This window comes from Sphaeramia orbicularis, chromosome 3 (genome assembly GCF_902148855.1).
Source record: "Sphaeramia orbicularis chromosome 3, fSphaOr1.1, whole genome shotgun sequence".
NCBI classification, from domain to species: Eukaryota; Metazoa; Chordata; class Actinopteri; order Kurtiformes; family Apogonidae; genus Sphaeramia; species Sphaeramia orbicularis.
In genome coordinates, this window is record NC_043959.1 from 7,717,300 (window position 1) to 7,744,375 (window position 27,076).

At 37.0% G+C, this 27,076-nt stretch overlaps 1 protein-coding gene across 3 annotated transcripts in view; it reads left to right on the forward strand.

Moving 5' to 3' along the window:
- Positions 1-27,076, forward strand: part of LOC115438200 (multiple epidermal growth factor-like domains protein 11) — a 323,683-nt gene that overhangs the window by 177,092 nt on the left and 119,515 nt on the right. For all 3 annotated transcript variants that reach the window (XM_030161642.1, XM_030161650.1, XM_030161657.1), the window contains exons 7-9: positions 17,306-17,552; positions 19,222-19,342; positions 23,415-23,551. In XM_030161642.1, coding sequence (XP_030017502.1) covers positions 17,306-17,552; positions 19,222-19,342; positions 23,415-23,551 — 505 coding nt within the window. The remainder of the gene's footprint in view (positions 1-17,305; positions 17,553-19,221; positions 19,343-23,414; positions 23,552-27,076) is intronic.

Here is a 27,076-nt window from a genome sequence, read left to right on the forward strand (position 1 = left end):
TCGAGTCGAGCCGGTACCACATAGTGGAAACGCAGCATTTGTAAGTTTTGCACAAACCTAACACTTGCTAGAGTTAGTATCTGAACTCAATTGTGTAAATGCACCATTGACTTTAACCACTTCCTGCCCATTGAGGAAAAGCAGAAAATTGGCAGATCCTTCAATGACAAAAACATTGTGATTCATGGTTTTGTAGAAATGTACAGTGGCATTTTAATCTGGATGACCGGTCTGTAATGCCCAAAACAGTGACATATGGACACCAGCACCTATACAGTCTGTACCAAGTGCATAATTAATGGCTTTCACCTCTTACGTGTGTACATATGTTTATTTATTTGCTTTGGAGAGAGACTGTTGCGCCACCTACAGCTTTTCGGAGCAGGTTAAAAGCACACCATAGCTCAGTCTGTCCTCCACAAACCCTGAACATGATCAGCAGGGCAGAACCAAGACAAATGAGTGCGGTTGCTGCTCCATAGATCAACAGATGGCCCAGTGGCAGTCGGAGTGCTGCTGTGTTTTCGGCCACTCAGCACTATCCCTCTGCCTCACTTATTGGCAGGGTATTCCCAGCTGTTCGTGTCCAATCTGCCCACTCGTTGATCACTCCTCTCCCTGGAATTCATGCATCCGCTATATGGGACACATTTTTCTCATCATATTAAGCCTGATGTGATTAATTTGTTTTGTATCAAGCCCTGCTGTCAATTAAATCTTCTTTTTTTTTTTTTCAGATCACAATTATAGTATTTTTGTTGTGTCGTTCATATTTGAGGTCATTAATTTAACACAACAGGGATATGTGCTCTGTTAATGAGATGTGGGAGCTTTGAGTGTTTGTGTGCTTTTTCAAAACCACTCCAAAATGGAGACATAAATCCCCAAACTTTTGATGTCAAATGCCCTCTAGTGGGCCTCTGCATGGACGTCAGCAATCAATGTGGTCCCATGAGGATTGTGTTTTTATTTGTTGCTTTTTCAGATTCTTATTCAGCCAACCAAAAAACAGCCAGCACCCAACAGAAAAACAATGGGCTGAAAACAGCTGCTGTTTACATATGTCTTACAGTCTTTTGGCAATTTATCTATATAAGAGTAATGATGTTAAATGAGGTCAAACCTTAGAAGGAGGTGAGAGAGATATGATGGAATAATAAACGTCCAAAAGATCACTGTCCAGTGTTCATGTCCTGTTTCAAATGCTGAAATTGTAAACTTGGATGATGAACTTTATAAAAATTCTAATGCTGATCATCTAAGTTTTTAATTTCAGCTCTTCCTAACCCTAATCAACTTGTTTTTGACATGAAGGCATCACAACTGTCCAATAGGTTTTTTTTTTTTTTTTTTAATTTTTAATTTTAGCCCATTCCCTGAGCCTTGCCATGTACAAACCTTGGTATTAGCATCATCACAGCCTACATGCAGTTAGTGTTGTAGTATTTTTTTTTTTTTTAATATATCATTTTAACACATCCTTGTATGTCAGTCAATTTTTTGTTAGTCCCAAATTTATATAAATAAAAGGAATTTACAGACACAAAATACCAGGTTACAAGATGAAGCAAAGGGTTCGTGAAAAACCTGAAATTTAAGCATAAAAAGAATGTGGCTAGGATTAAGAAAGAAGTCAGGAAAGGGCTCAGAAAAATAAACAAAAATAAACAGCGCTTTACCTTTCGTTTCAGTTAGGAATTGTTTGAATCCATAGGATTGTCTGTATTTAAAAATATGAGCTCAACATAATATTTTCTCTCTTTTACCATATATTCATGCAACCAAGAAGTACGTATTCACTGGTCATTTGAATCCTTTTCACAAATCAAGCAGTTTCATGGTGGGTCTTCCTAATCTAGGGGTGGGCAACCTGTGGCTCCCAGGACACATTTGGCACTTGAACCCTTTTCAAGTGGCTCCATGTGGCTTTGTCAAAAATATATGGACATGTTGCTTTTTACACATTTTGCTATTATTGTTGCAACCATAAAGTCATTCTGATGTTATGCTGTTGTAAAAATGTACTACACTCCAACTACACTCCAAATTAATTAAAAAAAGAAAAAAAAGAAAGAAATACTGACTATGTACCCTGCCTTCACCCATAGGTAGCTGGGATAGGCTCCAGCACCCCCTGCAACCCTAGTGAGGATAAAGCGTGTTCAGAAAATAAATGAATAAATGAAAATGGAAGTACTAGAAGTAAAAGTAGACTACTCTTGATTTTATGACACTGAATGTATTTATCTGTATATTACAATGCAAAGAAAGCCTTCACAAACCAGACCTTTTTTGCTGCACATCACCATTTCTTTTACTGTAGTTCAATAAATGAATTGAAACTTTGATTTATTCTAGACATATTCCATACCAACTACTCCTAAAGAGCTTCTTTAACAGTCTACTTTAAGATAAAACATACTTTAAGATAAAACATAGAAGGATATCTTTTGGCTCCAGACAGTTTTGTTTTTCTATTTCTGTCCTAAGATGGCTCTTTAGATAGCATAGGTTGCCGACCTGTGTTCTAATCCATGCTGGGTTTGTGCAGGTCCTCTGGTTTCCCCCAATATTAAGATCATGTATGCTAGGTTCATTTTCCTGTCAGTTTCCTTGACTAAGGTACTAACTTACAGCTCTGGAAAAAAATAAGAGACCAATGCAAAATGATCACTTTCTCTGATTTTACCATTTATAGGTATGTGTTTGAGTAAAATGAACATTTTTGCTTTATTCTCTAAACTACGATAACATTTCTCCCAAATTCCAAATAAAAATATTGTTATTTAGAGCATGTATTTGCAGAACATGACACATGATCAAAATAACAAAAAAATGCAGTGTTTTCAGACCTTAAATAATGCAAAGAAAACCAGTTCATACTCATTTCTAGACAACACAATACTAATGATGTAACTTGGGAAAAGTTCAGACATCAATATTTGGTGGAATAACCCTGATTTTCAGTGACAGCTTTCATATGTCTTGGCTCTCCACCATTGCTGTTGGATGACTTTATGCAGCTCCTGGCCGAATAATTCAAGAAGCTCAGCAATGTTCCATGGCCTGTGACCATCCATGTTCCTCCAGAAGTTTTCAAAGTGGGTTCAGGTCTGGAGATTGGGCTGGCCATGACAGGGTCTTCATCTGGTGGTCCGTCATCCACACCTTTATGGACCTAGCTGAGGCCAGGAGCATTGTCCTGATAGAAAAACCAGTCCTCAGAATTTGGGAACATTGTCAGAGTAGAGGTCCAGCAGTTTTCAATAGTAATTTTTGGATTCCAATTACTTTTGCGGTACTAATATCACTGTCTTTGCCTATTGTAAGAAGACAGTGATGGCCACAGTAGTGGTTTTGATACTTCTCCTTCTTAAATAAGACATGAATCAGGTGTTTATTCAATAGAATAAGGTGTGCTTGTGTTGGAATTCAACAGACACAGGAATGGAATGGCTGTCATACATGCAGACATGCTGATTTCACAGGAAATTGCAGTGGTCTCTTATTTTTTTCCAGAGCTGTAGATCTGGAGTTGGTCCGAGGGTACCTTCAGTAGCAGCTTACTCCTCCTTCCATATATATACTGTACAAACACTGGTTAAATATGGAGGCTGAATATTTAGGAATGAGGATGTGTTTAACCTAAACAGAGCTGCTCAGACAGCCATGCATTTACCGTTGCTCTTGTTTGGCTGAGCTTTTTATTTTTCAGTTTACACACTTAATGACTCTGACCTTCTCCTATTATTTTATTGACTGGTGAATAAGAGCAGGTTCAACTAATTAAAAACACTCATCATGGAGATGTCAGTGGTTGGTTGGGGTAGGAAGCAAGGAAGATCATTTAAATATTAATTTATTGCTAGAGGGTTTTGTATTTTTTTCACTGGTTTAAAGAAAGATAATTTCTGTTTGTATTCAGTTGAAGCTCAAAATTTTGTGTTTAGTGGAAATGAAATGACATAAGCTGCCTTTCAGTGGGAAATTAATACTGTGTGTTTGGAACTGTGTTAATGTGGGACAAGGTGGTTAGCATGCCGAGGGGAGTTTCCTAGATAAATAACACTCCAGATCTGTGCACAGCCAAATGAAGACAGTGCTGAAATGCATATTGAAATATTTTTGTTCGGGCCACATAGCACTTTTGTATAAGCAAAACAACTCAACCAACTGACTTCCATTTGATAATGACTAATGAATGATTATTACATTAGCATAACATTTGCTTGTGTCATGAAAAATTGGTACAGTCAAACCCTAAAGCTTTTTTTTTTCTTCTTTTCTTTCGTACGAATGGCCAGAGAGACAAGAAGAGAACAGCATTTAAAGTAGGTGCAGGAGACAATTTAATGACGACATCAATCAGCGATGCACAGCAGGCATGCAGACATCACCTAAAGCAGTTTACAGGCTTCTACAGTTCAATAGAAAAGACAGCAAAACAGGACCTGTAGCTGCATGGATGACAGTAACAGGAGCTAATGTACAGTACGTCTTCTGCACTGTTCACTAGACTTTTCTCCATGGCATCTTGCTTTGTGTTCATCTCTTTTTACCATATATTTCTATGCGTAGTTTCCATTAGGATAACAGTAAAAGTCATAAACACCAAAACAATCATCTAAACACTGCTGTTGTCACATCTTACCCTGTAGAGAAGAGTTCAAATGAATGTTAACCAAAATTTAATTTACAGTAGGTATTATGAGGATTTTTATTTAAAGGTGCCATATGTAGGATTGTGGCCAAAACTGGCACTGCAATCACATTCAAAATACTGTAGAGTGTGGTATCCTCTCCGCCTCCCCCCAGTCTAGAGGTTGCCAGATCCTGCATGAGCGTCTACTACTAGTGTTTCCACTAATCCTTGCCACCACACCATAAATTTCATACAAAAAACTCAAACTATAAGGAGCTACCATGGCAAGTGACAAGTCCTACACCAGTACCCGGTCTGTTCACCAGTCCCAGACTGGCAGTCTCTTCACCAGGGCCAGGAGAAGAGACTGCAGCCCGGCTCCGGGAGAAGGGACCGGGTGAAGAGGCCACGACCCCAGCTCTCAGTGGTTCTGACTGGTGGTCAGACTAAGGCAGAGTCAGCGTCGGTCTTCAAATCCTTCTCCTCTTTCATCTGTTTCCATGTTTCAAAATCATCTTCTATACATATCCTTGTTTTGTTTCTCACTTTGTCACAACGTATTTGGGAATAATAAGAGGCCTTTTAGGTTTATTAATATCAGACATTTATGATCAGAAATGTTCCAGCTGCAGCTCAGTGGGAACTGGCAACCTGGATGCTGAAAGGCTACTGACTCTGTGATTGGCAGACAGGTGATGGGCGGAGCCTCAGACCAAAACACACAATGAAAACATAAACATCATTTCAGAGCTGACACTGAGGAGCTTTTCAAATGCAAATATTCTGGCTGGACTACTGCTGTCAGTGATATCAGTATTTGAAATGAACATGATTCCTTAATGTCTGGTGACAGTCAAGGCCATTTTATAATTACTTAGGACATAATTCCTACATACTCTTATGGTCCCAGTTGCAAAGTGACGTCAGCTGATCTTTGAAAGTTTGCAGCGCAGAGAAACTTCCCAGCTGGCACAATGGAATATTTTTAATACAAAAATTTTGGAGAGGGTGAGACTTTTGATTCTTGGTTAAAAACCGAGTTATCCTCACTGGCAAAGAAAAGAAAAGGAGAAGAACAGCGCAGAAGTCAGAGAAGTGAAAATGAAAAGACACTTGGATCTGGATGACAGACAAGAAGACCGACATGAGATTAACACCACCGAATAGGAACCTTTATTGGGCATGAGTTCTGGTGGGAGACTCACCACTACCACTGAGATTTTCATCCATTTCTCTCTTTACCGCAGACGATCCTCCATTGTAATTCACTCTTTCCTCACTCAGCTGCAGCCAACAGCAGCAGGCTCATGTGTTGTAAAGACTCTTTACCATTGGTTGAGGGAGGAGGCGGCAGCGGTTCTGTGTTTGTGGGCATTTGTTTGTATGTTGTTTTCAATCAGTCAATCAAATTTTATTTATATAGCACCAAATCATAACAAAAGTTATCTCATGACACTTTACATATCGAGTTGGTTGAAACCAGACTCTAAGCCAATTTATAGAAATCCAACAGAATCCTCCAGGAGCAAAGGAGGAGGAGCAGGTAAAGGAGGAGAAAAAGAGAGAGCGATAGAGATAGAGAGAGACTGGGGGAGAGGGGGAGAAGTAGGGGGAAACACATGGATGTAGTTGATGCACAGAAAACTGAACTACAACTGTCAAAAGTAGATGAGCTGGTGCTAGTATAATTACTAAAAACCAGAACAAAGGTCCATGACTGTTAATACTACTACTACAAATACAAGTACTAACAGTGGATATACTACTATTACAACAGTTAGTACAAATAAGAGAAACCTCTATCATCTATGGAACTGTATAATAAACACTATCATAACTATATGGATAAGTGAGTAATGACGATGAAGGCAGGGGAAGAAAGAGTTTTATGTGTGTTGTTTGTTTGTTTTGTTTGTAATGCAGTCCATGAAATAAAATGCTTAAGAATTGTCTGTGTTTAGAAATGAGATTGCGTACACGTGTGAATCGAGATCGTGATCTTTTAACGATTAATCATGCAGCCTTAGTTTACAGTATGATGAAGTATGAAACAGGGTCCTTCTGTGTTTTTCCCAGTTAACAGTGTCACTTTCCCACAGTAGGACTGATATTGACTTATAGCCAACATGTTGAAAATGACTGTGGAGGAGTGTGGCTGCTTTGAGGAGAGCTTCAGGGCCTCCGTTATAGAGGTAGTGTGACTGCAAGATAGCAGCAGACAGCCAGTTGGGCGGTGATTGATGAAATTTGTCTTTCTGTTGGGGTTTGCTTCTAAATGAATTTGCTGTAAACCTACTCATGATTTTTTTTTCTTTTTTTTTACTTTTCTTTTTTTCTGGGATGTTTCTTGCGATGTTTCTGTGTTAGTAAGAAAAAAGTCAAACCTTTCAAACAAACCTCAGTTTTTATTATTGGCAAAAAGAGGCTATACGATCGACAAACCTAGAAATACACCTTAAAGAGTTAGCCCATGCCAAAGTATATTATGCAGCACTTAATTTAGTGCAGAAAGTTCTGCTTAGTGCCAGCGAGCTACTCTTGATCAAAGTCATTAGTCACTTGATTTGGACTCTTTGCTGCTGAATAATTGAGGCTGTGAGAGGATAAAGGATTTGACTACACTGGCTCACTAGTTAGGAAAAATAAAGAGAACTCCCTTTTTCAGAGAGGAGAGGATGAGAGAGGAGGGCAGAGGGAATGGTGAGATGGATAGAAAACAGAAGAATGGAGATAGAAAATTAGGGAAAGATGGAGAGGGAGGATCAGCCTGATTTATGTTTTGTCTGCTCATAGATATGTCCACCACTGATGAAACATTTAACACCATAATATCACAGAGACTACCACCCACGTTCAGGGGGGAAAGTTCTCCAAGTCTGCATAAGTTTGCTGTCTTTCCTCCATCTTGTTTCGCCATCGTTTTCACGGTTTTCCTCTTTTAACTTACGGCCATTCATTCAGCGCCATTGGCACACAGACTCCGGGTACTTCTCCCTTCTTCTGGGGAGCGCAGTACACCCCATGAGCATAAATCAAAAAGATAATACTGCTTTGATTTATGTTATCTGAGATGATGTAATATGCAATAAAATGTTCAGTCTTTTGTACTTGTTTTCATCTAACGTCTCCAGGTTCTGATTTATGCCAGCAATTCAGACATGTTTTATATTTTCTGAATACAGACACAAGAAATTCTCCACTCAAGCGGTTAACATAAAGGGGAGTAAACAGGTCAAAGTAGACGCGGTAAAGGAAGGATTCTGCAGGCTGTACATTGCCTACTGTAGCTTAAATTCAGTGAGAGACTGATTCCACCCAAATGCACCACTGAACCACACAGGACATCATTCCGGCCTGTGTCCATCAAACTGTTTAACTCCACCTTATAACCACATAATAACTATATTTGCACACTTATTATGCATATTTATCATATTGATAATATATTGTCTTGAATATATTGTACAAATTGCTGTTCTAATTGTGTCTTTATAGACTGTTTTAATATGTATATTTGCTATATATTCAGAGTGATGAATGTTTGTATATTTAGAGCTTTATTCTTTCCTGCTGTTTCTTATTATACTTGAATGGAGCAACTGTAACACCCAATATTTTCCCCCTGGGATGAATGAAGTATTTTGATTCAGATAATTTTACTATTGAAGCAAATATAGCATTAATAATTCATTCTTCCAAGACAGTTCCCTAATACAGTATATAGCACAACACCTCAAAAACTATGGAAAGAAACATGCAAAATACCAAAGACGTGTGTTTTCTTGGCTTTTAACAGCTAAAGAGTTCACAGCAGCATCAGTAAATGTGTTTGCAGGGTGGCTGTGGTGATTCCTGCCACTTTTGTCAGTGAAGCACAAATGATTAGGCTAAACCCACACCAATATTTTTCTGTTTCATTTCATTTTGAGAAATGATCTCCAATCCTTCTAACACATATCACATGACCGGGGAGATGATAATGCTGTTGGACATGGGGAGTTGTTGCAAATTGGTCAAATAACAGCTCACCTGTTGTGCATGTAGTGAGTGGTATTATGATGAAAAGCAGAATTTAGCAGTTTCTAACAGAGACAATAAGACCAGAATCTCCTGTAATTTAGTATCCATGTTGAACAAACAGCTGGTACTCAAGAGAAATGCTTTCTTTTGTTCCAGAAATGTTCATGTGGCAGGGGTTTAATGAAACAAAGGATTAACACTAATTTATAAGGCCCAATCTGGAGGCAAATATATGCATCTGTGTCATTGTTTCCAAAAGTCTCTGCTTTTATCCATTCACATATAACATAGTTCTAAAATTTACAAACAAAAACAGGATCTAAAAGTCTATTTTGTGAAAGTTAAGATGCTGGAAAAGTATAGACATTAGGTGTAAATGTCACAAAAGATATGTATTTTAAATAGAGTTGTCAAAATTAACGCGTTAGCATGGATTAATCCATCATCATGATTAATCTGATAATTTTTTTTTAATGCTATTAACTCATCTCCAGCACAAAATGACTCTGAACGTCTCTGCCAATGCATTTGGGGCAGTTTGTCCAAGTAGAGTTAGCATCACACATGATCAAATGGGCAGTTAATCCGGTAGTGACAGGCAGCAGAACCAACCAATAAAGATGGAAGACACTAAACAGCATGTTGGTACAACATGGAAACATGAGGACAAAAAACCAAGACGGAACAGTTGTTTCAAGTTGTTTTGTTGAAACTGTTGAAGGTGTTTAATAAACACATTAAGTGCATATATATTCCCTTCTTTCAGTTTGCTCATGCAAAATGAAACGTGAGTACCATAGATTAAAAATGAATGATATTTGTGATTAATCAAAATTAATTCACAGCAACCCTGTGATTAATCTGATTAAAAATTATAATCGTTTGAAAGCACTAATTTTAAACAAAACTATCGTGTGACTATAGCCTCAGTCACTGGTGGGACTTAAAGACAACAGGCCAACAGCCAAAATGTAAATGTGAGTCCAAAAACCACATGGATGACATCACAGTGGACCCATCTACTTCTTTATTGGTTTATATCGCTTTAATGGAGCACTTTGATGCACAAATGGCCAAATCACAAAGAGTTGGCCAGAGGTTTTCTGCTGTTACTAGGTTTTCTTTCAGTTAACATATCCCACTTGCATCCTAGAACATCCTTCCCAAACACTGGGATGTGACGTAGACTGTCTACAAATAGTGGGTGAGTCCTCTGTGATGTCACCCATTGTTTTATGGTCTGCTTTTTTGAAGCCTAGAGACGCTTCCGACGGTTGTCACCATGTTGGTTTGGGAAACGGCCCAGTGCCCATATTTGGGTTAAGAGAAGAGTTTGGGCTGAAATCAACAACACATTGACTAATAGTGTCATAATAAATTCCATCAAGTAAGTACAGCTTCTTAAATGATGACACATACAGTTGTGTTTGATAACAGTATCATAAAAGTCATGAAATGTAAGCACATTAATTACTCCCATCTATTCACTAATTAGCTGGCTAACTGAAAAATCATATAATTCAATATGAATTAATGCTAACATCAGCTAATGCCACTAAATTATGTCACTTATTGTAATTTAGTACAATTAAAGTTAATGATTCTTTGACAGTGTTGTTAGTGTATCCTCTCATGCAGAACAACAGCAGTATCGGCTGTCAGAGAGGAAAAAAGTTGGTGAAGAAGTGCTCCAGATGTCTGAGTTGGCAGCTAAGCTAATGCTACCTTAGCATTTGCAACATGGCAGGTATCACTGCCATTTTGTGCAGGAGCACTTTGACTAAAAAATGTTACCTCTAGAACAAAAAAAGTGGAGAATAGTTAACCAATTTTTACAAATGTTTCCAAAGTTTAGAAATCAGAATACTTAGGCAATCTATTGATCATGTCTGTATCTACTGTACATTCATTCATGCATGGATACAGATATATATGAGTATTCATAATTAACTAACTGAGCCAATATGCATAGTAGAAAACTGGACATACAAATGAGAAAGGTTAAAAAAAAAGGAAAAAAGAGTCCAGAGGAAGTGATGGTGGCCTCATATCTCACCTACCTAACTCAATGTCTTTTATACTCTCTCTCTTCATTTTGAACTCTGTAAGTTATTTTTTCCATTTCTAATATTTCTCATTTTATTACCTCTCATCTTTGAACTGATGGACTTTCCATTCGTACCAGTGCCTACTGTCTGCAGGTACTGGTCCGTTACCTGCATTAACATTACAAAGAGTCATATCTGTGTGGGGGTTAAATGATTTTATAAATGGACAGGAAAAGAAAAAGTTTGCATGATTTACCGGTGACTCATATTTTCTTCATTCCTCTGGTTTTATTGATATGTTCATTTTTAATCACACATTTGAAGTGAGAACCATCTTACATATTATAGACACATGAATGGTGTAACAAGTCTAAATATGAGCTATAATATTTAGATAAATGTTTAGATGAATATTTAGATGAATGTTAATGATAAACTTTCATTTTAGATGTATCATCTGTCTAATGCACAGCTTTCTTTACTCAAAACATGTCTGAGTTCACTATAAGGCATCACATGTCTCCTTTCTGTCAAATTCCCTCCAATATTTAGATTTTATTTTATGGATTTGTCTCCAAACTTGCTCCAGTTCTTCTTCATTCAGCTCCTATTTTATTCACTACTAAGGAAATGCACCCATTAATAACAATTTTTCTGATTAAAATCTTAAAAATGTACAAAACTTTTCTGGACACCATGAAAACTTCTGAGATAATGAAGCCATTTATCTCAAAAACAGAAGGTGTGAGTGGTTTGTATTGGTAACTGAACTTCAGTGACAGCTGCACCGAGCCTGTGGATTACCTCTCCCAGAGTCTCTGATTAAAAACCTCTTCCTAGACCCTATTTTAGCACTTTGTTCTATATGGGCTTATAGTTTAAAATCACCATGTAAATAAAGTTGACTTGCCTTGTCTGCTCTTAGGTGTCTTTTGGTATGAAAGGATCACAGACCAGCTGGGTTGGTAAACATCCCTGTGCAGTATAGAGTTTACTGATATTACATTTATGTTTAACGTAAACTCCAGTTCAAATGTTTTCAACCTGTCAGCTCTGGGTGATGTTTAAAACAAAAGGGCACCTGGTCTGATCCACTTCATAGATGCATTTTCAGTTCAGGACATTACATTAAATTTATTTGCTGTAATCCAAACATAACAGAAGCACTAGGACTGGAACATACAATTATACACAAATATGCTCTGTATTCAATCATGGGTAGTGTTGTAATTTGGTGTTTTGAAAGTACACACTGAATTACTGAGAGCGACTGAGCAGGAAGGCATGAGGACACAAAGGACTGTTTTAGAAATATGGGTTTTTATGTAACTCCACAAAAGAAAAAAGTCAATTTACAAATGCTAAAATGGGGTTCTGGGCCCATAAAAGAGGTCAAATGAGCACAACTGAACTCAGAGCCATACAAAGTAATTTAACAAACCAACTGACTCAACCCATAAAGACCCACACAGCCAATGGCGACACAAACCACTCATATTATAAAAGCCAAGTGGCCTCTGTGTGTGTATGTGTGTCTCGGGATTCACACAAAATCCGTACAGAGCTGGCTGCTGCAGTTTAGCATACGTATGTATTTTTGGTCAGTGAGCAGACTAGTGAAAACGGCAAGTTGATAGAACCAATATTTTGGGAGATATTGGTAATTTTGGTATACAGTAGCCTTACAATCACATTGCTATGCCCAGAATGCTTTGGTGGTGACTGCTGGACAAATGTGGTACAGCATGCATTCAAGATTTTTTGACATAAAATTTTCAAGATCTATTTTTCTAAAAATATGCACAGGAAAATACAAATGAAAAAATACTCAAAAACTTAAAAAAAAAAATCTTGAATCTTGAATTAAGCAAAAAAATCTTGAATCAAGCAAAAAAAAAAAAAAAAAAAAAATCTGCCAATGGATCAAGTGAAATTTATCTTGGTAAGGTTTCTTGAAATAAGATTTTCAAAATCTATTGTCAAAAATCAGTTCTTATATCTCACTGAAAAGTTACTCTTTAAGTGATTATGTCTTATTTTAAGTGTGATGAGATATTTTGACTAGAAATGAGAAAAATACACTTGGTAAAATTTTGATTTTTGCAGTGAAAAATGCATTAGTGTTTAAGGGTCACTGTCTTCTTAAAGTTGTGCAGCTGCAGGTATGGCTATCACTGTTATTTTTTATTTTTTTTTGAGTATTTTCTAAATTTTACTTCCCTGTGCATAAGGATAATATGTGATTTGTTTATTTAAATAGTTGCAGAGCTTATGTTTGTTTAGGTGAAATATTCTGAAGACACTCTATCCCCAGGTTTTAAGTGTAGAAAACAGTGTAGACTGCAACAGTTTAATCACTGTCTGATTTAGTTTTAATTTAATTCTGTCTTTAGTGTTTTGAAATACATCCACTTTCAGGTTGTTCACAGCATATTTTAGTAGTTTTAAGATAAAAAAAATAATAATAATAATAATTTTAATAAAATACACTTGATTCATTTTTTGAGCTTTATTTGTAACAAGAGACTTTGTATTGTAATAAGTGCTTATAGACAAAGCAAAGCAATTTTATGTATATGACATTTCGTACACTAAGGCAGTTCACCATGCTTCACATAAATAAATGGAATATCCAGGGGAATAAAAACAAAGTGCTCAAACCATAAAAGATCAAAAATATTAAAAAAAAAAATATTTGTAAAAAGTAGTAAAATTGTTCAGGGCCCATATGTCAAAAAATAAATTGTCCCACATCTATCCTGGAGTCAGTCCATACTGTGACAAATGTAAAATGGCTGAACCTTCACTCATTCACATGTACTGGCCCTGTTTTTGTCTGGACAAATACTAACAGAGGTTTTCCAAAACTTATCCGAGATCCTGAATACTCGTTTGGATCCCAACCCTCTGGTTGCTCTGTTTGGGGTCTCTGATGATCAGTTGACTTTACCATCATCTAAGACACAGCCCTGTCGTTCTGTTCTGTGCTGGTGAGGTGTGATGTCCAACTCAGATGGACAGACTCTGCCCCTCCTACTCATGCACAGTGGCTCCATGACCTTATGTCCTCCTTAAAACTGGAAACAATTAGAAACTCGCTTCAGCGTACTACTGTAAACTTTTACAGTATACGGGGCCCTTTTTTAGACCTATCCCAGAATCCTTAGTGTATTCTGACTCATGCACCTTTTATCAACTTTGCACAAGTGCATCCTGACAGATGAGGGACTGTGTTGGACCTGTGATAGTGAACTTTATGGGGATAAATGGGATTACTTTGATGGGATTACTTTGATTATTTTTACCTCTGCCAAGGAATGGTGGAGATTATGTTTTCATCGGGGTTTGTCTGTTTGTTTGTTTGTCTTTTAGCAAGATAACTCAAAAAGTTATGGAAGGATTTTGATGACATTTTCAGGAAATGTTGATACTGGCACAAGGAACAATTGATTAAATTTCAGTGGTGATCGGGGGTGGGGGGGTGATCTGCCTTGGCGGAGGTCTCAAGTGCTTTTGTGTGGTTTTTCCTTCCTTCCTTTTTGTTTTTTTTTCCTCTTTTCAATAATGCACAGTTCTGTATTTTTCCTTGTCACTATTGGTTGCATTAAAACAACTAGAAAAGCATTTAATCATTTGTTCCTTGTGCCAGTATCAACATTTCCTGAAAATTTCATCCAAATCTGTCCATAACTTTTTGTGTTATCTTGCACACAGACAGATGAACAAACAAAAATCGCCCCCCCATCACCACCAAAGTTTAATCATTTGTTCCTTGTGCCAGTATCAACATTTCCTGCAAATGTTTCATTTCATGAATTTCATTTCATGAAAATCCATCCGTAAGTTTTTGAGTTATTTTGCTAACAGACAGACAGACAAACAGACAAACCCTGATGAAAACATAACCACAACCTTCACTTGGCGGAGGTAAAAAGTAGTAAAATTGTATTTTACTACATACGTTAGTCTGACAATGGGTACATGTACAGGTGTGATCGTGAACACATAATGTATAACACCAGTGATCTATTAAGGACTGGGTGTGAGATCAGAGTTGTAACACATCTTTTAAAAACATTAACACGTTGATATCAGCTGGCAAACAGGCTCATGTTTATCTCAGCTTATAGAAAAGGCTGATTATCCAACTGGGCCTTTCCACATCATAATGGACAGTTACTGTTTACTGACGCTGGTGTCTTGATAAACATTCATTAGTCAGAGCGAGGCCACGGCCTTGCAGGCATCAAAAAAGAGAGCAGCTTTGAAGTTTTAAAAACATATCAACAGTAAATATCTTGCAATTCTGATAAAGTGACAGTGATGCCACCTGACTTCACCTCATCATTTTTACTGCCTGATTAATAAAGCTGTAAATAGGATTTTACAAATTTGATTGTGAGGCTCATGACCAGGAAGCATGAGTGTGAGAAAGTGTTTGAATCCATAGATACTGGGCTGTACCGAATGACTTATATTTTATAATAAATCTGAAAAGCTTGAGATTTGATTTACCTTTTTTTTTTCTATTAGCCTGTCTTTCCTATTTTTTCTCCTAACTCCTCATATTGTAACAGAATTAGTTGATTACTGCCATATGCAGACATTTTGCGGATACACAATACCATTAATAGTGTGGTTTGACACTAAAAGACTGGATACAGACAGTTCTAATGACTGGATGACAAATTTTCATGAGAAACTGCAAGAAATATGGAGAGCCTCCATTCCAGGAGTGAATGACAGAAGGGAAAAATCGTGGCATATGAAAGAATGTCATATAGGATGCAGGACAAGACAGAAAAATATCTTTTGAAATGGAGCAAATATCTGGAAGTTTTAGATTTCAAAGACTAAGGCTAAGAGGATTCACACTGAAAAGACAATGATCACATGCCTTATGTGTGTATGTGTGAATATTATGATTAGACACCTCTGTGTAGATACTTATGGTGTATGTATATATTATCTACATGGATACTCAAAGTTGATGTATGTGGGATAAAAAGCCACTATATCGATATGAGGACCCCCTCTGGTTACGGGTGGGTGGGAGGGTGGGTAATTTACCAGTGCTCTAATGTTAGTATTTGATATGTGATGATGTGATATGTTAAGGTTCAAGTGCTTTTGTTGTCACCGTAAAATAAAAAATGGTTGAAGCACAATTTATCGTGACCTGCTACTTGCGTAAAACATTTCTGGAATCTGGACATGTTAATTCATCTGCAACAGCTATTTTTTTTTTTTTTTTTTTGCACATTTCTTTTTGCAAATTTTGCATGCTATAAATGTGTAAAATCATCAGCTAACAGCAGCAGAACATTAATAAAAGCATTGTTTATCATTTGTGATGAATCCCTCATTTCTCACTATCATGTTGAAAAGGTCAAAGGTTATTTCATCTCAGCAGCTCGTGAATGAAATTTTTTTCCCAGCTCTCAAGTTGAAAATATGACATGAGGGGACGTTCATGTGGAATTTTCCAGTTTGTAGCTAGTATTTACCGTAATTCTCATCGCATGTGAAGGCAGGATACACCCCTCATAACATCACCTGACCTGCATCACCCATTTTCTATGCACCCATTCATCAGCACCACTTGACTATAAGAGGAACAAACACATGGGTCGTTTTAACCCTATTTTCTTGGTGAGATCAATTCTCTATGTGTATCCATCAGTCTATCACAAGATTGTGGTGGCTGTAACTTAGGAGGTAGAGCATGTTTGTCCAATAACCGAAGGGTTAGTGGTTCGAATCCTGCTCTCACCTAGTCATGTGCTGTTGTGTCCTTGGGCAAGACACTTCACCCTCCTTGCCTCCAGTTCTGCTACTCACACTGGTGTATGAATGTGTATGAATGTTCAGTGGTGGTCGGAGGTGCGAATGGGTTCTATGCACAGCCCCACTACTTCCTGAACTTCAGGTGGGTCGTTTATTTCCTGTCTTTCATTATTGGACACACTGATTAATCCAGGTTTGTCTGCTGCTTCTTGTTGTGACTACTGATTAATTAGACACACCTGGATTAATCAGTGTGTCCAATAATGAAATACAGGAAATAAAGGACCCATCTGAAGGTTAGGAAGTAGTGGGGCTGTGCATATAGTCCATTGTCAGCCACGCTTCTGTCAGTCTGCCCCAGAGCAGCTGTGGATACATATGTAGTTTACCAACACCAGAGTGTGAATGTTAGAGTGAATGAATAATGGATCCACTGTTCGCGCTTTGACTATGCATTCATAGAAAAGTGCTATATAAATGTAATCCATTATTATTATTACCTCCGCCAAGGAGGTTATGTTTTTGCTGGCGTTGGTTTGTCTGTCTGTCTGTGTGCAAGATAACTCAAAAAGTTATGGATGAATTTAGATGAAAATTTCAGGAAATGTTGATACTGGCACAAGGAACAAATGATTACATTTTGGTGGTGATTGGGGGGCAGGGGCAGGCACTGATCTGCCTTGGTGTAGGTCTGCGCTTTCCGAGTGCTTTTCTAGTTTATTATAGTGATCATGAGTCATACAGATGTTACGTTGCCCGCTGCTCCCATACGTCTCGTGGTCTCATTCATGTCCTCTTCTGTGTCCAGGTTGTGAGAGTGACTTCTGGGGTCCTCACTGTAGTAACCGCTGTCAGTGCCGGAACGGGGCCAAATGTAACCCAATCACCGGTGCCTGCGTCTGCACCGACGGCTACCAGGGGTGGCGCTGCGAGGAGCCCTGCGATCCCAGCTTCTACGGAAAAGACTGTTTGTTGGAGTGTCAGTGTCTCAACGGCGCCACCTGCCACCATCAAACTGGAGAGTGTCTCTGTGCACCAGGATACACTGGAGCTTTGTGAGTTCACACCACATCTCTGAACAGGCTTTTGTGTGTTTTTAATAAATGTACTGATGAGTTTCTGAAGTATTACAGTTATGATTAATCACTGTAGTCATTTTCAAGGTTTAAACAGTGAAGTTAAAGAAAAAGAAGTCCTTTACATGTGGTAATAATAAGTCACAGTTGTTAGAATATCTAATATCATATATTATTAAAGGAGATATAATAAAAATTTCTGCTAAAGGGTACCTCAGATGGCCCTTATTGCGACTTTACCATTAATTCTACATTTGTAGGTTTTATTATATGGACATGAAGGAGAACATTTACAAGGAATCACATTTTGAATGATTGTATGAATGGTTAAGATTATCAAACTGTCACTACTATACATTTGTTAAAACAGCTGGTACAGATGTTAAATGATTTTTTTACGTATTACTACTTTTGTTATAATATATGTAATAAATATTACAAAATAATATCTAATCATAAAAACATTTAGATAACAATTGCATTAAAATAAAATATGTATGTATTTTCTGTTTATGTCTTGAAACAGCTTAATCAATCCTTTTGTGTGTGTGTCTTTTTGAGAATGTCTATTGACATTTATATGTGGGATCTTTAATAGACATGTTTGGTTTCTAACCTACCTGTTCAAACCTCTTATGAATCTGCACTGTTTCATACCTGTATACTATATCTGGGCACATAAACATGTAATTAAATATGGATAAAAACATTAATAAAGCTGTAATATGTATGTTTCCATGTTATATCTACAGTCATGTCCATATTTGACTGTACAGTCACAGAAAAAAAAATATTAGATCATCAAAAGTCATCAGAAACAATGGTTATGCAATCAAGTACTAACTGCTGTGTGTATCATGTGACTAAAACAGACAGAAAAGAAAACACAGAATGCCTCAAAGCACTGTTTTTGTCAGTACAATGCCATAGATATTGATGTAAGTACTGAAATGATTTTGGATATTATCAAGAAGACATGGAAAATGGATAGATATCAGCTCTGAAATTAAACTCTTATGAGCTATTTTTGTTGGTATCATTATATGTGTCCAAACAAATGTACCTTTAGTTGTACCAGGCATTAAAATGAACAAGAAATTGAAGAAAACAAGGGGTGGTCAAATAATTTTTTCTGTGACTTTATGTTTGTGCAGTTGAAATGTTTTTTAATCTCCTAAGACCCAGGAAATGTCTGCAAAGTACAAGCTTTTTTTTTGTTTTTTATTAAATAAGCACCTATATTGGAAACATCATGATGCAACAGTTTTTTCAGATGCAGTTTTTAAAATTTTTATGGAATGTCCTTTGTGGTGGACACTTTTCTTTTTTTTTTTTTTTTGGATAAAGTTGTGAAACTCTTGTCCGCAAATGTGGACAGAAAACCCATAGCTGGGTCTTAAGAGGTTAATGATATTCATTATTCAGAAAACGTAACCAAAAAATTGAACAACGCTTTTAAATGTGTTATACAACAAATGCAGCAAATGAGTTATATTACTAAGAAAAATGTTGATTTACTCTACAGTACAGTAAATGAAGGTCTTAAAATAGAGTGATTAGACATTATGGTCATTTATACTGTTTGCAGAACATTTCAGAGTTGTCTATGGAATGTCACACCTGTCTCTGTTGTGTCTCTTGTGTCCAGCTGTGAGGAGCCTTGTCCTCCAGGTAAACATGGCTCCCTGTGTGAACAGCGCTGCCCGTGTCAGAACGGAGGAACGTGCCATCATGTGACCGGTGAATGCTCCTGTCTGCCTGGATGGGTGGTACGACCTGCACCACATCCTCAACTCTTGTGCACTCTCACCTGAGTTAGGAAGCACTGATGAGACCAGTGTGTTTGTAATTTAAGGTCTGAGACTCAATCAGGCATCTGTTCTGGAAAACAGGGTCAGGGCAGTAGCTTCAGTTTTATCCTTGATTTTCAGTATCAGTAGTTGTCTGCGTTTTCTGGGGTTAATGGTATCTTCTGTTGAACACCTAACAGTGGATCAGAACATATAAAATCACCACCTACTGACTAATACTGACACATCAATTCTCCCAGAACCAAAGTCGCCCCACCAAAGGTTCCAATCTGGCCTGTGGGATGAATTTGCAAAGTGCAATAATATAACTGAAGATATTAACAGTCAATGGTGTTGAACTCGTTTTAGTTCAGGTTCCACAAACAGACCAATATGAGCTCAAGTAACATAATAGCATAATTACCTATAAATAATGACGACAAATTTTCTTATGGGTTTAAGGTAAAAACAATTATATTACATTATGCCTATAAATAATGATCTCTGAGATCTGAAATCTCAGTTTTTTTCTCTTTGTTTTAGGGAAAATAAATACAATAAAATTCTGAAAATATTTACATTAGCAAACTATCCTTTACAAACAAAATATGAATAACCTGAACAAATGTGAACAACCTGAAATGTCTAAAGAAAATAAAGTCAAAAATTAACAATATTCTGTTACTAAAAGTTTTTTTGTTTTGTGCCTTTGTAGATCTGATCTATAATGCACATGTATAAATAATCAGCTGAGGCATAATATTGTTAAAATTGCACTTATTTTTCTAAATAAATTTTAGTTTTCCAGGTTATTCACATTAATTTTTTTGTTTGAATAGTTTGTAAAAGTAAATATTTTCCTAATTAAATTTTACTGTTTTGAGTTGTCGTTATTGCGGCTATTATGCTGTTATTTTACTGGTTCGGCCTGTTTGAGATTAAACTGGGCTGAATGTGGCCCCTGTCATCCCTGTTCCACCTCATGGTGCAAATTAAAAGAAGAAAAACTGCACAGATTGTGAAAAGGGGTCTGAGGAAGCTTTAAAGACCCTGTGGCTCTCTATTGTGTAGTGATATAACATAGAATCTAAAAACCGACTAATTAAAGCACTGAAGCCTCAGTGTTGATGACCTCTAACAGTAAGCTAACTCAACAGTGAATCGTCTTTGTATTTCTTTGCTTGAGTCAGATCATTTAACAGTGCCAGATTTGAGTTGTAAGAACAAGACTCACATTGTTTTACACACCACAAGTACACATCTAACAACACATTCATCTTTTTAATGGAATACACAGTTGTATTTATAGTCAGATGTACTTTTGTCTTAATAATGTTATATTGATGGGAATATTAAGTCACACTTTCACACAGTGGGGAGTTTGTTGGCAGCGCTCCGCCCTGGCTTTGGCTGTGTTTATAAATGTTTAGCAGCTGTGTTGTTTTTAATCTTATTTTATTTTTAAGTTGCTCACATTTGTTCAGGATTACAGTTTCTTCCTCTGGTGACAATTATGCAGATCTGGGCCTGTCCGTGTCTGTGAATGATCGTCTGGTGCCAACTGTGCCCTCAGTACCTGTGTGGTGCAAGTTACTTCCAAACTGTAATACATTACAGATTATTTGCAACTGTTATTTAACAAGTAATTCTTTGCCTTACAATATTACTGTCTCAGAATTGTAATGCATTACATGACTCCTGTAATACTTTTGAATTACATACAGACACTGGTCATTAATGGCACGTGTACAGTAGTTCAACATTTTACATGTTCAAACAGGGGGTGCAGCACTGAGGACGCCACTAGAAAAACCATTGATAAGGAATTCTAACTAGTCATAGAAACGTTAGCTTACCTTGTCATTGGTGATCACAGGGATCATGCTAACTAGCTTCTGTAAAGCAGGGTTAGGGTTAGTAATGAACATACATCCATGTGGACAATGGACTGTCCTCTGCCATCTTCACCCTTTGGCTGAACACCAACAGGAAATAGAACTTTACACATGCATTTTTGATTCTTAAGGTCTTGCGGTCTTGTTGTTTTGTTTTTGTTTTTTCAGTTGAGCAATTAAATTATGGGCAAAAAGTGTGTTGTAAAACAGACACTATTGAACATGTACCGAGTAAAATATTACTGAAAATTGATTAGTAATGCCTTACACTACTACGTTACAGCAAAAACTAATCTGTTACTGTAATGCATTACTTTTGTAACACATTACTCTCAACACTGCTCATTACATGCTAATGTAACAGTAACTAGTCAGAAACTGGGTTGATAAAATGACCTTTGTGCCACCAGGAGAATGGGGAAATGGGAAAATTGTCTTGGGCTCATTTTGGTTCAATGCATCCAATACCGTCATTTATGTTTAATGTTGTACATGGTTGCTTACTAAAAAAAGTTTTTAAAAATAGTGTAATTGCCAATATCAAGGCTGTGGTGAACTGGGTAACAGAGAGTGATTACACTTTCTGCCTGATACAGGGCTCCAGTCTATGCTGTATCATCCACAAAGATAGATAATATTTGATCTCTGAGCTATAATTTTCATCTGACTAGTGAATTCTTGTAGGATTTATTAGTCTGTTCACAAAAAAGCTTGCTATTTGACTTTTTTTTTAAAGATACAACTATGAATCAAGTAGAAATAGAGTAAAAATAGTTTTGTGGATTTTGGAAATGAGTCATTAACAAGCCAAGTTGTGATCCAAGTCAAATGTTTTCTTTACTTAACATGGATGATTTTCTATTATTTTAATGGCTCCTCACTCTTAGGTTAAGAAATGACTGATGAAAATCAAACACAGTATAGATCATGAGTCAGTCAGTAGCTATGTGATTGTATATTTTAACATAAACTTGATGATATATGCAGTTTTATTTTTATTTTTAATTTAATTCTTTAAGATCTGGGGTTGAACTCAGATAATTTAGCTTGTGTTTCAGCCCCATTCTGAACACAGAAACTAGAGGATGTTCCCTTTCAAATAAAGTGTCAGATGGCTGTGGCTCTGTTGGTAGAGCAGTCGTCCATAAGCCAGAAGGTTGGTGGTTTGATCCCTGATGTATCCATCTGAAGTACCTTTGAGCAAGACACTAAATCTCCAGTTCTTCCCAGTGAACTGACTGACTGTTACACTGGTTTGTGAGTTAATGGGTGAACCATTGTTGGTATGTAATTATTGTTGAAATATATAGTATTATAAGTTATGCAGACTATCAATCAGATAGTTACTATGTGTAATATACATCCGTTTTCCTAATCTGTTTACTACCTGTTATTTACATTATTAGTACTAAACAGATGTAATTTTATCATTAAGGAAGCAAAAGTAGTGTGTTATGTTGTATAAATGAGAGGTGGGGGTAGGATTTAATGAGTTTTCTCCTTCCCACCCCTTTTTGAGCAATACTTATTGAATTTATTTTGTTATTACTAGTGTACATGGCAATTGCTACATTGTCTTGATCATCTCTATTTATTAATGTATTTGCTCTGCTATTAGTTCTGTGTACACACACATACATATATATATATATATATATATATATATATATATATATATATATATATATATATTTTTTTTTTTTTTTTTTTTTTTTTTTTTTTTTTTTTTTCTGCTCAAAACTGATAAATGAATGAATGAATGTGCCACAGTGTATAGTGGTTTGAGTGCCACAAAAGGCAAAAGTGCAAAACCATTTAGTTGTAAAAGTTTTTTTTTATTTAACCAGGTTGGTCCCACTGAGATAGTGGATCTCTTTTTCAAGGGAGAACTGGCCAAGACGGCAGCAAAATAGTCACATAATTATAGTTTTACAATAATAAAAGCATTTGCGAACATAGAAAAAAACATACAATCAGTCCAAATATTTACAGACTGACAGCGTTGATTCAAGAGTTTTAACACTTTCTTTGAAATTAAAGGAATCAGTGTTAGTAGTTCCATGACTTTGACTTAGTGTCTAGTTAAAAGCTTAAACTCTTTGTGGTTCATGTTTGATTTCTATGTAAACATGATGCCTTTATTGTCTTCTCCTCAGGGCCCAGTGTGTGCACAACCATGTCAGTTTGGATCCTTTGGTATTAATTGCACAGAGGAATGCACATGTCGTAACGGTGGACTGTGTGACCACATCAGCGGTCAATGCCAGTGCAATGCTGGCTACATCGGCGAGAGGTACAGTAAGAAAATGACTGCACCGTAGACAAGACTGCAAGAAACTTTACCCCCGTGGGAAATTAGTTTATTGCCACTGCAAATATGAATGCAACTCAGCAGGGAGAAAGAGAAATGTGAGCACACAGTAGAATATGTAATAAACTGTAAATACAGCAGGGAAACTAACACAAACAAGCAAGCAGAATAAGAACAAACTATCTGTGTCCAAATAAGTACGGTTTTGTTCGATCAACAGAGGTTAATGACTGTTTTTGGGTTGGTACCACCTTGTTATTCATAGTTTTTTAACAGTGTCCAATAGGAACCAATAGTAGAAAAACAGCTTCAATTAGAGTGTGTTTTTGTCTAGAGCCTTCTTGGGTAATGTTAAAAACTTACTGAAATATGAGCCAGGTCACCAAGTAATGACGAAGTGAATGTTAAAATAGAATATCTGAGGAGAATGTGAGTGGAGAAAAAACAAACTACTATACCCTTGGCAGCCATCTTGCCACCCTCCTGGTCTGCACATTAAAAACTAGCCTTTATACAATTATTAAACCATTGTAACTTATGGAAAAAGTATTCATACGACAGGCCTACAATACCCCCCCCCCAAAAAAAAAAAAAAAAAAAATCAGTGAAAAGCAGCATTATGGTCATTAATCTTAATGGGAAAACCTCTAGTGACTGTTTAGTGATGTTAGCTGTAGTGACGACTCGACAAACTACCAGTATCAGGTATTGGGTCTGATACTCAGCGTGTGTACTTGTAGTTGTACTCGTAAGTATGTAAAGTACTCCTATACAACTGCACCGATACCACTTACAACAGCGTGACATTCACATTTAAGTGCAGCATGTCTCCATGTTTATTATTACTGACTTTCTTCTTCTCAAAAAACGTTTCTTTTCTTCGTGCTATTTGTCCTGTATGGTGAATTTAGAGCTACGCCCCCTGGTGGATTGATTGAGAAATGCTCATTCCAACACATTAAATGTCAGTAGCAGCACCTTGTTACAGTCAGACTAATGACAACGACAATAAAGCACATTTTTAAAAGTAACAAAGAACTGTAATGGTATTTTTAAGTACTCTTATCGGTACTTGGTATTGGCAAGTACTACTCAAATGTAAGTACTTGTACTTGTACTCGGTCTGGAAAAAAGTGGTATCGGTGCATCCCTAATTAGCATCATGTTGTATCATTTTACTCACTCGTATTCTTAGTACACATTTCAGCCTAAACCCTGCTAAAGGGCTACTAGGCACTTGAGGATATAGCAGAGATAGGGGATTGGGTCCAAATATACAGTCAAATTGTTAGGCTACGTACAAAAGATTCCCATTTTGCTGTTGATGAAAAAGTAATGGCTAATCTGTGACTAATTAGTTTAAGCTTTGATCCCATGCATCACTGTAGGTAAATCATATCAGTTCCGTAACGTCACCAAAGCTTTTCCAAATGTTTACAGAAGTGGGTCAGTGGATTTCATAACCCAAATGGGAGAGCCTATGAGTTGGCTACAAGGCTCAGCAGATGATCATTTTGTTGCATTGGAATTTATCAGGTGGCATTGTAATTTACATGTCTATAAATACGATGTTATAATATAATTTCATCACAGAGGTTGCCTGATTATCATGAAACTAACAGTATTCACTTAATAATTGTGTATTCTGTGAACTGACCCACTCCTCCCATAGGACTCTATTCAAACAGATTAGCCTCTGGTCTCACTTTGTAGGCTGTTACGTGCTTACACCTAAACACTTTAGTCAGAATATCTTTAATGCTCTTCTGTGCTGAAGTCTTAGCCACCTGTAGCTATCTTGTTTTTGCAGGATTGTAGGTATGATGGATTTATTTCTCAGGCTCTTCTTTAGATACAGTAAGAAAATGCAAGAAGTGTGTGCACAGTACTAAAAGGGTAGAGTCAGTATTAAGTCTGATTTATTCACATACAAAAGTAGGCGAAAGAAAAATAAATACCTGACATTTGTTCAGTGAAATCTATTGTAAAAAAATAAAAAATAAAAAAATAATGTCATTTTCTGAACAAAAGTGTTGACATGTTAAGTACAAAAGGACTAAACACTTGATAAGTTGTTAAATAGGGGCTTGTTTTTAATGCTAGTTTTGTTTTTAATGCTGTGAACATTTCCTGTGCGTCTTGGTTGTGTCTTTATCTCATTACAGCTTTACTAAATCAACAAACCTAATGGTGGTCGTAGACTTAAGTACAGTACTGTACCATGAGCTGGATGACTGAGGATCTCATCAGACATAATGGTCATATCCCTTTGTGTCGGCTGTTCCCACCAAAGCTTTTAAACTAAGAGATATTTAAACTTGTTTTCTCCTTTATTACCTCCATCATCTCAGTCGTTGTAAAACTCTTCCTCCAACACCACGTCGCTCTGGTCCTCCATGTCCCTCTGTCTTCCTCTCTCTTCCTGTCTAGATTGGACTCGCTCCTTCTGTCTATCTCTTTCTCCCTCTCTCCCTCTCTCTCTCTCTGTCGTTATTCTCAATTGGGCCAAATTACCTCCATTCATTCAGGGCCCAGACAGGTGAATTAGCCTACATGGAATAATTCCTAGATTGAGTTCTCTCCCACCCCGTCTACGTTCTAATGGAATTAGCCGAGATAAGAGTCCTGAGGAAGTCGGCATGATTTAAACGTGACACAAAACAGAAGTCCACTCTGAGCTATTTTAATGGAGTGATTTGTCTACTTCTTAATGGTCTCAGTTGTGGACGTGTTAGGAATGGAGTCTAACTTCAGCTCTGACTGTTCTCAAACACTTCTTTACTCATTTCAGACCTGTCTGTTTAATCATGCTCATTAAAGCCATATGGCTACTTTGTATGCTTTAACCTTGAGCACCACTCAGGGTCTCAGCATAATATCTAACCCGTTGACCTCATAATGGTGCCAGCTTGCATGATGGAAGAGCTCATGTCATCTGTGAAGAAAAAGGAGGTCCTTAACTCTGGGTAATAAGCTCAGTGTGCCGAATATCACAGGGTTTTTCTTTTTAGTTAGTAGCAGAAGTATCTTCTATCATTTTCTGAATTGCAAATGTGAGTTAAGTGTTGTAATTTGTAATAGTTTTGCATTAAAACATTCAATATGCAGAAAAATCCCATCAGAGGATAAAGTATATTAGGTTATATTGCAGATATATTGATATCAGTTAGCATGCTAACCAGGTAGCTCCAGACGGTCCTGACCTGTTATACCACTTTCTTACACTAGGGGGAGTAGTGAGTCACTTTGGACCATCCTATCTGCAATCAGTCTCACATGAGTAGAAAAAGAAGTAGCACTGTTGTTTAGATTGGAGTCATGGGTGTGTTCAGAGAAATATGTCCATGTTTGGTTTTTCGACTGGACCAGATGGAATAACACCCTACTCTTCCATGATATGATATTTTGCTTTACAAGTGATTAATTAGTTCCAATCCATTCCAATCCAACTTTATTTAATACAGCACTTTGAAACAACCACAGTGGACCAAAGTGCTGTACAGAAGA